The sequence below is a fragment of the Myotis lucifugus genome, unplaced genomic scaffold, assembly GCF_000147115.1.
Source record: "Myotis lucifugus unplaced genomic scaffold, Myoluc2.0 scaffold_1584, whole genome shotgun sequence".
NCBI lineage: Eukaryota > Metazoa > Chordata > Mammalia > Chiroptera > Vespertilionidae > Myotis > Myotis lucifugus.
The window spans coordinates 13,756-27,374 of NW_005872632.1; the positions used below are offsets into that span (position 1 = coordinate 13,756).

Below are 13,619 nucleotides of genomic sequence, written 5' to 3' on the forward strand. Positions count from 1 at the left end.
GAGATCATCCAGGTGCCAGGTACGCGGGCACAGGGCAGTGCCTGATGGGGTGTTTCTGTCTTGCCTCTCTGAGCGCAGCCCGTTGACCTTGTGGAGCTGTGGGGATTCGAGTAAAAAGGTGGTTTGCCCACGTGTGACCTTCCCAGGTCCGAGTCTCCGAGTGAACCTGCTCCTGTTTAGACTCAGAGTCGGGAAGGCAGACGTGCACTTGTTTGCTTTCACCCTGACAGATAAGGCGTCTCAGCGATAAATTTTGCAGAGCAATTTCAGATGGAACTTGGCATGAAAGAATGATCCATTTTTTTAATAAAAAGACACTCTCCTTTGAAGCAATTTCTAAAATTACAGAAAAAAACAACTTTTTTCAAAGTAAGTCAGGAACAGACCTTCACATGGTCAGCTTAGCCTCCTGTCCATCAGAGCTTGACGTTTCCTTCTCGGGGAAAGTGAGCACTTGCTCCCGCTGAGCAGGAGCGGCGGCAGCGAGGCGTGAGCCGCACTCCGGCCGTGTTTTGTGCCACACGGGGCTGGTCTGCCCGCGCCTTGTCACTGCAGCCGTCACTAGGCTTTGGGGGTTTTTTTGCAAAAACTCCTTTAGTTACTAACAGTAAATAAATCTCAGTGTTTTCACCTCATTTTAACTGCTCAGAATCATTTCTCCCTGGGAGACATGTAATGTCAGTGGGCATTTGTTAAAATGGAAATGGAGTGGAATCTAAATATATCTAAGACTAAATATATCTAGATTCTCATATAAGCTAAGTGTGTATTTCATATCAACCTGAAATATAATTCTATCAAGTGGGTGATCATTGGATTTCTTAGTTTTCTGTGAGTCCTGCCCGTTCCTATACTTAAAACAGGATACAGTTTTAAAGTCGGATGGAGTGAAATATCGCTTTGTGCATATTTGAGACTAAAATAAGTAAGTCACGTGACTAACTGCCTGGAACTCCACCTGAGGTGGATGGTCCGTGAGCCGCGAGTGTGGGGGCGGCCGTGTGCTGGCGCCTCCCTCCTGCCGGCCCTTATTTCCTCTTCCTGCTCAACAGCTGTCTTCTCAGCTCATCTTTTTTTTTTTAAATATTTTATTGATTTTTTGCAGAGAGGAAGGGAGAGGAATAGAGAGTTAGAAACATCGATGAGAGAAAAACATCGATCAGCTGCCTCCTGCACACCCCCACTGGGGATGTGCCTGCAACCAAGGTACATGCCCTTGACCGGAATCAAACCCGGGACCTTTCAGTCCGCAGGCCGACGCTCTATCCATTGAGCCAAACCAGTCTCGGCTCAGTTCATCTTTTTAATGTTTGCTTGTTCCATGGAAAAGGGGCAGTTAGTTTAGTGGGAATTTTTCTTACAGGTTTAAAGACAAAGTAAATCTATACTCGTTGAGGCGTTTAAATAAGTGAGAGCGTACATCCTTTAAATGTGTCAGTTACGTGTACAGCTCCGACCAGAGGGGCAGCTTGGTTTGGGGCGGTTTTGTTGCCAGAATTTATGTGCGGCTCCTCCCCTAGAACCGCTGCTTATTCAGTTCAGTCTTGTTGTGCTTTAAGTCTTTTCAGTTATGATTCAAATTATAGTAAAGAAAAGGGATGCGTTTCCTACTAAATAATAAATAGAAACCCAGCTCTGAGCTGAGGAGGTAATTGCCTCTGAGCTCTCACGGAGAGATTTTTTCCTCTTTGAGAGGCAGATTTATTCAGAAGATTTCAAACGCTGTGCTTGGCAGATGCTTGTATTGTTTGGGGAGAAGTTGGAGGCCTTAACAGTGGTTGATCGGAGAATAAACGTCCTTACTCTGATCAGAGGATCTGAGTGGAGGTCACACTCCCATCCATTCTGAAAAAGCCTGGCCCTGGGGAGCCCGGGGCATGACTGACAGCGGGGCCCCTCCTGCAGGGTACACGCAGGAGGAGAAGATAGAGATCGCCCACCGGCACCTCATCCCCAAGCAGCTGGACCAGCACGGGCTGACCCCGCAGCAGCTGCAGATCCCCCCGGCCACCACCCTGGGCATCATCACCAGGTGAGTCCGCGGTCCGCGGCTCCTTTAACACCGCAGTCCGACGAAGCAACCGACCGCATCCGTTCCTGCCAGCGGGTCGCCCGCGAGCATTTCCATGGTCGTGGTTTGCACAGGCTCGGTATAGGCAGGAGTCCGTCGGGGCAGCAGTGAGAGCATCTTCACAGCACAGGACTCCCCTCGAGCCAGAATGGCCGCCTCCCCCCGGAGCAGCGTAAGGGGTTCCTCTGATAGGTTAGAACCCAACTCGTGCAGATACTGAGACGCAGCTTACGGCCCGGATCTGAGAGTTCAGTCTCTTCCTGTGGAGCCGCTGCTTTCAGACTCCTGTTTTGAGTTATTCCCATTTCCTCTGCTTTTTGAGAGGTTTTAGTCCTTAGTTTTCACCTTCAGGAATTGTCATGGAGCAGGAGAGAAGGGAGGGGCTTCCCACCTTCGCTCCCAGGGCTGAGGCCTCGGCAGGCAGCACAGGAGCTGCCTCGGGCGACTGCGTGGTCTGGTGTCCGGGCTGCGTGCCCAGTGGAGAGCGCGGCCTGTTGGGAATGTTGTCTGCAGTGGCCTCTCCATTCTCCCGGGTCTGCCTTGCGGACTGTTGCATCACCGCCCGCTGTGTGGCGTCTGCAGGCAGTTCCTCCCCCCGGAACCCCTCCTGGGAACCGCGGTGGTTGGGGAGAAGTGGCTCCCTGTTCTGGGTGTTGACCTGGAATTAGCCAGTCGGCGGCGTGGTGGCCTCCCCGGCCTCCTGGGGTCGGTTTAAGTTCAGATCCAGCAGTGAGACCAGCTCTGACCGGGAGCTCCTTCTCTGAGCCGGGGCAGGAGAGTAAGGGAGGGATTTGTCGGCCAAAGTCTCCCAGCGGCCCCGTCAGAGCGCCGCCGGCCCTGGGAGGCGTTCGGAGGAAACCCGCCTGCTGACGGGCCGGCGTGACGTCTGAGGGAGAGCAGAGTCGCCGTGGCGTCTCTGGACCGGAATCGTGGAATCGTGGCTGACGGGAAGTCACCACTGTCTTTCCCAGGTGTCGCCTGGAGAACGAGGTCTTTCTCATCAGTCTCTGCTGGTCCCACCGATGCCGTTCTGTGTGCATTGGGTGGGTTTGCAGTGAGCGTAGATGTCACTGCTGGTCCCTCGGCCACTGCAGCAAACTGGCTTTCTCGTCTTGCTGACCATCAGGACGTCAGCTTTGTGTCCTCTCAGTGGCATCGGTGGCACCTCCATGACCAGGTCACTGAGGGGGAGACGGGCCGTTCTCAGGACCCGGCGACACTTCCTCTACAGCAGCGGTTCTCAGCCTGGGCTGCACATTAGAATCACCTGGGAATCTTTTTAAAATCCCGATTTCTGGGCCTCATCCTCCGGAAATTCTGTTTCTTTGTTACTAAAGTTGTGGCCCCACCCCATAACAAAGAAACAATTTCCGGAGGATGGGGCCCAGAAATCAGGATTTTTAAAAGACTCCCAGGTGATTCTAATGTGCAGCCAAGGTTGAGAACCACTGCTTTACAGGGTCAAAGGGCAAATAGGGGCGCGTCTGCTTCCTGCAGCCAGTGTCGCGTGGCGCTGTGCGCACTGGCTCCGGGCCTGCTCTTGTTCAAAACACCCACATGAGCGTTTCCTTGTCGCCGTCCTGGGGGTGTGGGCTCACCTGGCTTCCTCGGCCGGGTCTGCCGACGTCGGTGCGGCTCCCGGTCAGCTTCCTCAGTCCCTCTCCGCCCCGGATGCCCGTCCGGGAGCCACCCTGGGTTTGGGGTTTGTTTTCGTGTTGGCTTGTTTATGGTAGACGCCTCCCTGTTCCTTACGAGGTCTGTGCAGGGTAGAACGTGGGCTTGACCGGACAGCCTCCTGTCCTCGATGGGAATGCGTGTAGCCAGCAGCTTCTATTGGTCTTCTCTCGGGGCTAAAGCCTGCTTCCCTGCGTCTGGAATAGTCCGACTGCCACGCAAATCCAGCTTCTCCCAGAAAACTGCACTGCAGGCCTCATGCTGCCCACGCGCTCCCTCCCGAAGCCGGGGCAGAGTGGCTGGACCATGCAGTGGTTTGTGCAGCGGCTCCTGGAATGGAAGCTGAACGTGGAGGTTGCCTGAGAGGCTCTGCTGAGGCCCTGGAGGGCCCCCGGGAGGGTGGCTTGCACGGTCACGGTGCTCGTGGCCTCAGCGGCCTCCTCCGGGCTCGGCACCGTCCCGGGCAGGCGCGAGGTCCTTGTGCTCTGATTGTTTCTGCTTTAGTGCAGGTGAAAGGTCTGGGTTTTGGGGATTTTTTTCAGCAATATTTGAAGTGTAATAAATGTACCTAGAATTCTCTTAAGGTGACCGATTTTGTTTAAGAAAGCACACATCCTCTCAAAGAGAAAATGCCGTTTTACGTGCTGCCGACGTAACATGGAAGAACCAACGACTCATTTGCAGTCTAGGGCAGGATGTCAGGAGAATCTGTACGGGGAAAGGTGTGGCTGCAAGTACACTGACCATTTCAGAAATGACGGGACTTTTATAAGGAATTTAAATGTGAGGGACTCCGTTCTCAAGGAAATGCAATGAGCGTTAGAATGTGCACTGCGGACGCCTGCGGTGTAACTGCCGATCACTTACTCTGTCCGCCTCGGGGGGGCTGCAGCCAGACCTAACCCTGTTCTCCAATGGCAGGTACACCCGGGAGGCGGGGGTGCGCTCCCTGGACAGGAAGCTGGGGGCCATCTGCCGAGCGGTGGCCGTGAAGGTCGCCGAAGGACAGCACAGAGAAGCCAAGTTGGAGCGCGCCGATGCGGCGGAGGCAGAAGGTGTGTGGGCCTCCGCGGTGTCGGGCAGGAGGGGGGGCGGTGCAGGTGCGGGGGGGGCGTCCTGGGCTGCCCTCGGGAGGGACTGCGCCACGGGCTCTCCTTCACAGACGGCACAGCGTCACCGGAAGCGCCGAGAGGTGCCTCCTCCGCCCCCTCACGCGGAAGCTGGTCACTGACGCTCCGCAGCGCACCAAGAGGGATACTGTATTTTGCTGATCCGACAGGGGGAAAAGTGTAATTTTGATTGATTTACAAAAAATAATAGTAATTACCCTTTTCGCTCCAAGTGACTTCTTTAAAAAATCAGGTGCCTGGCTGGTATGGCTCAGTGGTGGAGCATCAGTCCACAGACCAAAGGGTCACGGGATTGATTCCTGGTAGATGTTTCTCTCTCTCTCCCTCTCCTTCTCCCTCTCCCTCTCCCTCTCCCTCTCTCTCCCTCTCCCCCACCCCTCCCTCCCTCTCCCTCCCCTCTCCTTTCTCCCCCCTCCCTCCTTGCCACTTCCTCTAAAAATCAATGGAAAAAATATCCTTGGGTGAGGATTAACAGGAAAATAAAATGAAGAAGTCAGGTCCTTATACCTGCACATGAGGGTCTCTGCTGCCAGGAGTTAACCAATCAGACGCGACCTCATCACGCGGTGGCTGATAGGACGCAGCTGTCACACCGCCTGTACGCTGATGGCTCAGGACGGGGCGTTCACAGGGACGGCTGCTGTGCTGACCGCTGTCGTGTTTATATTTGACCGTCTAGGCCCATGGTCAGCAAACTGCGGCTCGCGAGCCACATGCGGCTCCTTGGCCCCTTGAGTGTGGCTCTTCCTAAGCCTTAGGAGTGCCCTAATTAAGTTAATAACAATGTACCTACCTATATAATTTAAGTTTAAAAAACTTGGCTCTCAAAAGAAATTTCAATCGTTGTACTGTTGATATTTGGCTCTGCTGACTAATGAGTTGGCCGACCACTGGTCTAGGGGAGCAGGTCAGGGCCCCTGGCTGACAGCCGGGGCTGCGTGTTAATCATTCTGCGGCACCTGGGTGAGAGTCTGATTTAAGGCTCCGGTCTGCAGGGCTCTGACGTGCCGGTTCTGGGCTTTCCTTCGGGGTCGGGTTGCAGTGCAGTCTTTTGATGCCGACAGCTTAGAAGGCTGTTAGGACAGTACGCACATCCACGCTGCCCACGGAGACAGGGGCAGGTCTCTGTCCTCAGCAGAAATTGGTTTTCTCGCCCATTTTCTTTGATAGCAACATGATTTTAATGTCACTTAAATTATATAACGTGGAGCTGGTGCTGGGAAAGAAAGGGAAGGGCTCTGTCACCGGAATTAACCAAAGGTGGACTTTTTAGAACCCAGTTAACATCGTGGTTTACTCCGTGGTCCCGCCTGTGGTTTGCTCCGTGGAGGCCACTCTGTGGTCCCGCTCCGTGGTCTGCTCCACGGGCTGCCCAGACGAGCTCTGGCAGCGGGCCTCGGAGGCAGGACCTGGATGTCGCTCGCTCTCCTGGCAAAGAGATGCATTAGCTGCCCTGCCGTGCCACGGTCTTTCTGGAAAGGAACCCGGGCATGTGGCTGAGGAGCCATGGCGGGTGGCGGGTGGCGGGCTGGGGGTGGATGGACTTCCACCTCTCCCCTGTGTCTGTCCTGTTGCATGTAGCAGCAGTGTTGGCAGAAATGCAGCCGTCCCCAGAGCCCTCCTGGGCCCAGCCTGGCTCCCCTGGCCCGGCCAGGCCCTGGTTCCTCCGCCCCACCCCCCTGGGTTGGAGCGGGCAGTGCCCCGAGCGTGGGGTCCGGGAGGCGCCTTAGGCTCTGGTTGTTGGTCGCACAGACTTAGTGGCAGCCGACCCCGCGTTCAGGGTGAGCGTGTGGGATCTGTGGGCGAGCCCGGCCCCGGGCTTTCCGGCTCCCGTTTCTTGCGAGCTCCTACCCATCGCTTCCGTTCCCAGGACGCGGCTGGCAGCTCTCGCAGCTATTAGCTTCTTTCTATTCCTTTTGTTCTTGTGGGTTTTCCGTTATTAAATTCCTTGTCATTTTAATAGGATTTGTAGAGGAAGCTTTAAGATAAACACATGCCGGGAAAACCATTTTTCCCATTTTTTTATTATGAAAAAGGAGCCTCCGGTAAGCCCCACCCCGTCCCGCGTGTGGGGGGGCGGGAACCGGGAACTGTAAGCTTCCAAGCTATAAAGACGGGCCATGGAAGCGTCATGTGCAGCGTGGGAACGTGGTTAACACGATCACTCTGTGGACTCTAGACTTACCGGGGGGACCACTTTGTCAGGTATAGAAATAACGTGCCCCTGAGACTAACATAATCCTGTGTCAACTATAATTGAAAATAGATGTCAGCCCGGCCGGCGTGGCTCAGTGGTTGAGCATCAGCTTATGAACCAGGAGGTCACGGTCTTGGATGTGCAGTCAGGGCACAGGCCCGGGCTCCATCCCCAGTGGGCGGCGCAGGAGGCAGCCGGTCCATGATTCTCTCTCATCATGGATGTTTCTCTCTCTCCCCCCCCGCTCCCTTCCTCTCTGAAACCAATACAAATATATTTAAATAAATAAATTTTAAAAATATTTCTGAGAGCCGGGAAAACAACATGAGCATGGAGGCCCTGCTGCCGGCCGGCGGTGCGCGGCGAGCTGCCGCTGCGTGCCCCTCGGGCCCTTTCTCCCCGGGCCCAGTCCTCAGAAGCCCCCGTTCTCAGCACGCTCCCCTGCCCAGCCTCACGCCCCTGAGCGTGTCTTCCTGCTCTTGGCTGTGAAATCGTCCAGCGGAGTGTGAGGCGAGTGCGTCTAGTTAACACGCCTTGAGAATGGCGTGCAGGGTTCTGATGGTGTGTTTTCGATGATGAACGTTCGGGGCTTTGCCGTGGCCGGAGACTGGGTCGCACGGGGCTCGCTGTTCACGCGGCCCATCAGCATGCTCCGAACAGAGCCTGCGCTCACCGTGGCTATTTAAAGAGAACCCAGAAATATCCAGGAACTTGGGCGGCCTGCGAGCTGCGAGAACACGCGGGGTTTCCTGGTAACACTTATTTGCTTATGTTTTCGAATCCATGATTTGCAGAAAAAATCCTAAGCGCTAGCGTAGTGAAGTGGGCCTGGGGGAGTCAGGCCGTGACCGAGGCGTCCAGATGCGGAGGTCATCGGGGTAACGCCTTGTCTCTGAGGACCGTTTGGTTTTCGTGTTGATTGGAAGCATGTGGCCTCCTGGCAGTGTCCCTGCTGTAAGGGCCCGCGAGCTGCTGTCAGTGACTCTGCCCGGTGCTCTGACCTCGGGCTTGACCTCAGCCGAGCCAGCGGAGGATTCCGCAGAAAAGCCCCTCTCGGGGTTCCGTGCCAAAGCTCCGCGCTGGCTTAGTCACTGGACGTGTCTCCTCAAGAGATGAGCTGTCTAAGATCCCAGTATAAAATGAAGCGGTCGCTTTAGAAATGTCAGGCAGTGCATGCGGGAGTTATTTTTAAGGATAAAAATGTTGCTGGACTTAGCGTGCCTGCCAGGAAGAGAAGTAACTTCAGGCCACAGACTTGGGGACAGGCGGGCGAGCGGTCCCTGGAGGAGCCCGGCCCGCGGGGCGGTGTGAGCAGCCTGGCTCTGTGTCTGTGCGGTCTGAGCTGCCGTGAAGCAGCAGAGAACAGCGGCGCACAGGCAGGGGGTAAGGGTTGGGGGGTGGCCGAGCTGTGTTGGGGGACGAGTATTTACAGTTTGGGTCACTTCTGTAAACGCGAGGAGTACTTCATACCAGCAGCTCCGAACCTCACTCGCTGTCAGTCCCAGGCTGGTTTCCTGTCACTTTCTTAGGGGCCAGGCAGTGCTGTCTTGCTTTCAGTTAAACTTCTCTGCTTCCTGGTGGATGGTCATCTTGTCACGTGACGACTCACCGTTGAGGAGCCAGGAGAAGGGCCGGGAGGGGCGGGTCAGCTCCCGCGGGAGGCGTGTGGAGCCCTGGCAGGTGGGGAGGCGTCTCAGAGCTGAGCTGTGTTTACGCTCCGTCGTTTTCAAGTTCACGTTCCTATCGGGGGGGGGACGCCCGGTGGGCCCCCTGAAGGGGCCTGAGCCGTCTGGGGCCTGTTGACTAAGAATCGCACCAGGTCAGCTGCTGCATTTGACTCTCCTGCTCTGAGGCCAGCGGTTGAACAGAGCCAGGCCTTGCTCTTGGCATGAGAATATAGAATGTAGTGTTTAAAGACAGGTAGCCCGGCCGGGTGGCTCCGTGGCTGAGCATCGACCTAGGAACCAGGAGGTCACGGTTCGATTCCCGGTCAGGGCACGTGCCCAGGTTGTGGGCTCGATCCCCAGTCGGGGGCGTGCAGGAGGCAGCCGATCCATGATTCTCTCTCATCACGGATGTTTCTCTCTCTCTCTCCCTCTCCCTTCCTCTCTGAAATCAATAAAATATATTTAATAATAAAAAAAGACAGGCAGGGTGGCTGCCCCCGTGCACACACGTTAATGGGGAGACAGACAATGTCCCGCTCGGGGCTCCTGAGAGACCCCCCTCTGCCGAGTCCCGGACACTCGGTGCACTCCGAGCCTCGTCAGCGCGAGGGCTGGCCCGTGGGGGCCGGCTCTGCCGTCCACTGGGCCGTCCTCCAGCCTGCGAGCGCCAGGGTTTCTGAGCAGCTGCCTCTCGCAGGCGGCAGAGAGCACGCGGAGGACACGGAGCCCCAGCCCCTCGGTGACAGTGGCACCGCCGGCCTGGCCCTCCCGCCCGAGATGCCGATTCTGATCGACCTCCACGCCCTCAAGGACATCCTCGGGCCCCCGATGTACGAGATGGAGGTGAGCGCTCGCTGGTGATGCCCTCCGCGCCCCCCCCACTTACTCCGCTCTTCCCTGTGGGGCGGAGCCAGGAGCCTCCGTGCTGCCCTGTGATTCTCCAGAATCACGTTTACAATCAGGATTTCACCCCCTGAGCCCCGGGAAGGAGTCAGCGGCAGCGCCCGGCCCCTACCCAGCTCAGCCCACAGCCCGCTGCTCCTGAGAAAGCGACCTTGTTTCCCGATGCGCTGGGGCGGGAGGGGGGGGGGGGGGGCGCGGCAGGTGCTCAGCGCGCTGACCGGTGGCCTCTGTCGGTGGGAGATGCCGAGGCCCAGAGGGGCCGGCTCAGCAGGATTCCCCCCTGCACCTGGGCTTCGTAGCTGGGACACGTTTGCCTAATGGGCGGTCAGCGAGGCCCACGATCTCGGGCGTGGCACGTGGGGTTTGCAGTGGCAGGGAGGCCTCCCAGCGCCCGGGGAGGGGCCTGGAGTTCGGGGTCTGTGGCGGTAACAGCCAAGAGGAGGAGCCGGGACTTGGCAGGGAGGCCCACTTCCTCGGTGTGGGTTCGAGGAGGCTCCCGCTTCCTGAAACAGCCATGGCGGCTAGTGCTGGGATCAGGGCGTTACAGACACAGGCTGATAAGGTGGCCAACAGCCGAGACCGGCTGTTCCCGGGAGACGGGAGTGTGAGATGTGCTCCTGGCTCCACGTCCTCAGACACTGTTAGGTACAAGGCTCCGTGTCCCGGCAGGAAGCCACGCACAGGCTGTGAGCGTGACGCCCGTCCTGGGCGCCGGCCCTGGAGGTGCGGTCCGTGGCCTCACACTCGCTGGTCACCTATCCGCCCCCCGCCCCCCCCCCCCCCCGCAGGTGTCTGAGCGCCTGAGTCAGCCGGGGGTGGCCATCGGCCTGGCGTGGACGCCCTTAGGCGGGGAGATCATGTTCGTGGAGGCCAGTCGGATGGACGGCGAAGGGCAGCTGACGCTGACGGGCCAGCTGGGGGACGTCATGAAGGAGTCCGCCCACCTCGCCATCAGCTGGCTCCGCAGCAACGCCAAGAAGTACCACCTGACCAACGGTGAGTGGCGGGGTGCGGGGGGCACAGCGAGCCGAGCCTGCAGAGCAGCCGGAGGCTCTGGGGTCGTGATGAGCGGAGACGAGGGGTGGTCAGCCGCGCCTCGCTGCCGGGCCTCTGACCTGGAGCCCGTGGGAGTTCTCGATCCCCCTTCAGGGCCGCCCGCCCGCGAACGCCTGACCCAGGAGCAGAGCAGGCGGTGCCGTCCCCCCCACGGGGGGCAGAGCCACACGGCTCTTGGGCACCGCCCGTTAGCATCGTGAAGGAGTCCTTTCCCCAGAGCGTTTTGTTGTTTTGGGGTTTTTTTTTATCACTTTTGACTTTCTCTTTTAGGAGAAAAAGAAAACAGGTGTAAGTTCCTGCATTAACATCCTTCTTTCTTTGTAAGCTTCTGGAAGTTTCGATCTTCTCGACAACACAGACATCCACCTGCACTTCCCGGCCGGAGCCGTCACCAAGGACGGGCCGTCGGCAGGGGTCACCATCGTGACCTGCCTGGCCTCGCTGTTCAGCGGGCGGCTGGTGCGCTCCGATGTGGCCATGACGGGCGAGATCACGCTGCGGGGCCTGGTGCTGCCGGTGAGTCTGAGGGCGCCCTCCCATGGTGGCTTGGCAGTTTTAAATAATCGTAGTTTAAATTTAAAAGCGGTTTGCCTTCTTCCAATGAACACCTTAGTTTTAAATACATAGAAAATGCTTACAGCTGTCATTCATATTTTTAAATTTCATCAAATTCCAAAGCACTTGTCCCATGTTTTTTCTTCTAAGAATGAGGACTTGCTAAGGGCACGTCAGTGTGGCCGTCGGTGATAGGGGCTGTTTAGCTGGAGATCTGGGGCTTTGTTCACTGCACGGCACGGGCGGGAGGTGGGGCGGGGCTGGTGTGACACACTCAGCTGGTTCTCGCCTCTGGGCCTCCTGGGAGCCTCGGCCCTCCCCCAGAGGTCAGAGGGCGGAGCTGGTGGACATGGAGATGAGTGAGCATGACACCTGGGAACGGCAGTGAGGCCTCACTGCTAAATCCAAAAACTTCCACACATTCTGGGCCTGTAGCTTAAACTACTCATAAAAGCACTGAAAAGCCAGGCTGGTGTGGCTCAGTGGTTAAGCATTGACCTGTGAACCAGGAGGTCACGGTTCGATTCCTGGTCAAGGGCACAGGCCCGGGTTGCAGGCTCGATCCCCAGTGTGGGGCGTGCAGGAGGCAGCGATCCATGATTCTCTCATCTTTGATGTTTCTATCTCTCTCCCTCTCTCTTCCTCTGAATCAATAAAAACAATTTATTTTAAAAGCTTTAAGGAAACAATAAAGTACAGACCCTTGGGAATATGCGGGTTGTGAGTCATTAGCTGCCTGTTGCCATCTACAGCAGAATCTGTCAGGTTCATAGCAAATGAGGAGCAAAGAGGATGTTCCTGTAGGAGGTGATGGGGAGCAGGTCACAGAGTTGCCCAGTAAGATCACAGCGTTACCGATGCTCTCGGTGCCCCAGCTGGTTGTCACCAGAAGTCAGATGCTGGGCCCGATTATGCCGCCAGGCCCGAGGGGTGCACTCAGGAGGCTGGTCTCGTCCTTGCCGCCCGGAGCTAAGGTGACGGTGACGGCGGTAACGCCAGCTGCGCCCAAACGCAGAGGAGCACGGGCTTCAGGACCACATTCTCAGCTCGCAGGTGCAGAGGTGGAGGACTGAGGGAGGAATAGGGAGCACATCTGACCCTCAGCAGTGAGCGGGGCCCACGCTGGTAGCTCAGCCAGTGCCTGGAGGCTGGGGGCGTCCTGACAGGGGAGACGGCGTCCCAGCTCCCGTCTGGGAGAAGCGCTGGCCCCGGAGCACAGAGGAGCCGGGAGGAAACCCAGGGCACTGAGGTCTCTGGCCCAGCGGCCTCCCCAGCGCCTGCTGGCAGGGCCAGGGCTCCCCTGCACGCCCAGCAGAGGCGCAGCGGCTCCCATGCGCCCAGTGTCCGCTGTCACAGGAGACCAGCCAGGCAGCAGCACTGAGGCTGGATGGGCTACAGCCAGACGGGACTCCAGGGCGAGGCCGAGACAGCGCTCGGCTTTAAAACTAGGGCTTTCGAACTGGCCGGCCACTCAGGAAAAATAACACGGAAACAGTTGGGCCGACCCGACCTCTGACTCCCAGGGGTTCTGCTCAGAGAAAGGGACTGGGACTCTCCTCAGCTCGGGAGGCTCCCTGGCAGGAAAGCGTCCCATCCTGGGGACCTCTCCTCGGGGACCCAGCGCGGCGCCTTCAGACCCCGAGGGGAAGGACTCACAGCGAGCTTTGTGCACAGGCCTCCCGGCAGCCATGACACGTCACTCCTGCACACGGGGAGTCGGCGGCTCACACGCTGAGTCAGGGCCACAGAAAACCCTGGAGGAGGCTGCGGTGGGTGGCTGATCAGAGCCAGCACCAGGCGGTTTGGTGGCCATGGCCTGGCAGTATAGTGTGAGATCAGGGAGCAGGATTCCTCCAACTTTTTTCTTCTTTCTCAGGGTTGCTGTGGCTGTTCAGGGCCTTTTGTGGTTCCACATACATTTTTGAAATATTTGCTCTAGTTCTGTGAAATACGCCAGAGCTGTCTTGATAGGAATTGCTTTGAATCTGTAGATTGCTTGGGTAGTGGAACATTTTAATGATGTTAATTCTTCCTGTCCATGAACATAGTATATACTTCCACTTGTATCTTCAGTTTCTTTGTTCAGTGTCATATTTTGCAAGTACAAGTCTTTTACATCCTTGGTTAAATTTATACCTTGGTGCCCTAGCTGGTTTGGCTCAGTGGATAGAGCGTCGGCCTGGGGACTGAAAGGGTCCCAGGTTTGATTCCCGTCAAGGGCACATGCCCGGGGTGTGGGCTCGATCCCCAGTAGGGGGCTTACAGGAGGCAGCCAATCAGTGATCCTCTCATCATTGATGTTTTTCTCACTCCCTCTCCCTTTCTCTCTGAAATCAATATATATATATATATATATATATATATAT

At 57.0% G+C, this 13,619-nt stretch overlaps 1 protein-coding gene across 1 annotated transcript in view; it reads left to right on the forward strand.

The window, feature by feature from the left end:
- The window catches only part of LONP2 (lon peptidase 2, peroxisomal), a 27,965-nt gene that overhangs the window by 11,768 nt on the left and 2,578 nt on the right, over positions 1 to 13,619 (forward strand). The window contains exons 9-14 of the mRNA XM_023748616.1: positions 4 to 19; positions 1,906 to 2,032; positions 4,667 to 4,800; positions 9,437 to 9,582; positions 10,431 to 10,638; positions 11,024 to 11,214. Of these exons, the coding sequence (XP_023604384.1) occupies positions 4 to 19; positions 1,906 to 2,032; positions 4,667 to 4,800; positions 9,437 to 9,582; positions 10,431 to 10,638; positions 11,024 to 11,214 (822 nt within the window). The remainder of the gene's footprint in view (positions 1 to 3; positions 20 to 1,905; positions 2,033 to 4,666; positions 4,801 to 9,436; positions 9,583 to 10,430; positions 10,639 to 11,023; positions 11,215 to 13,619) is intronic.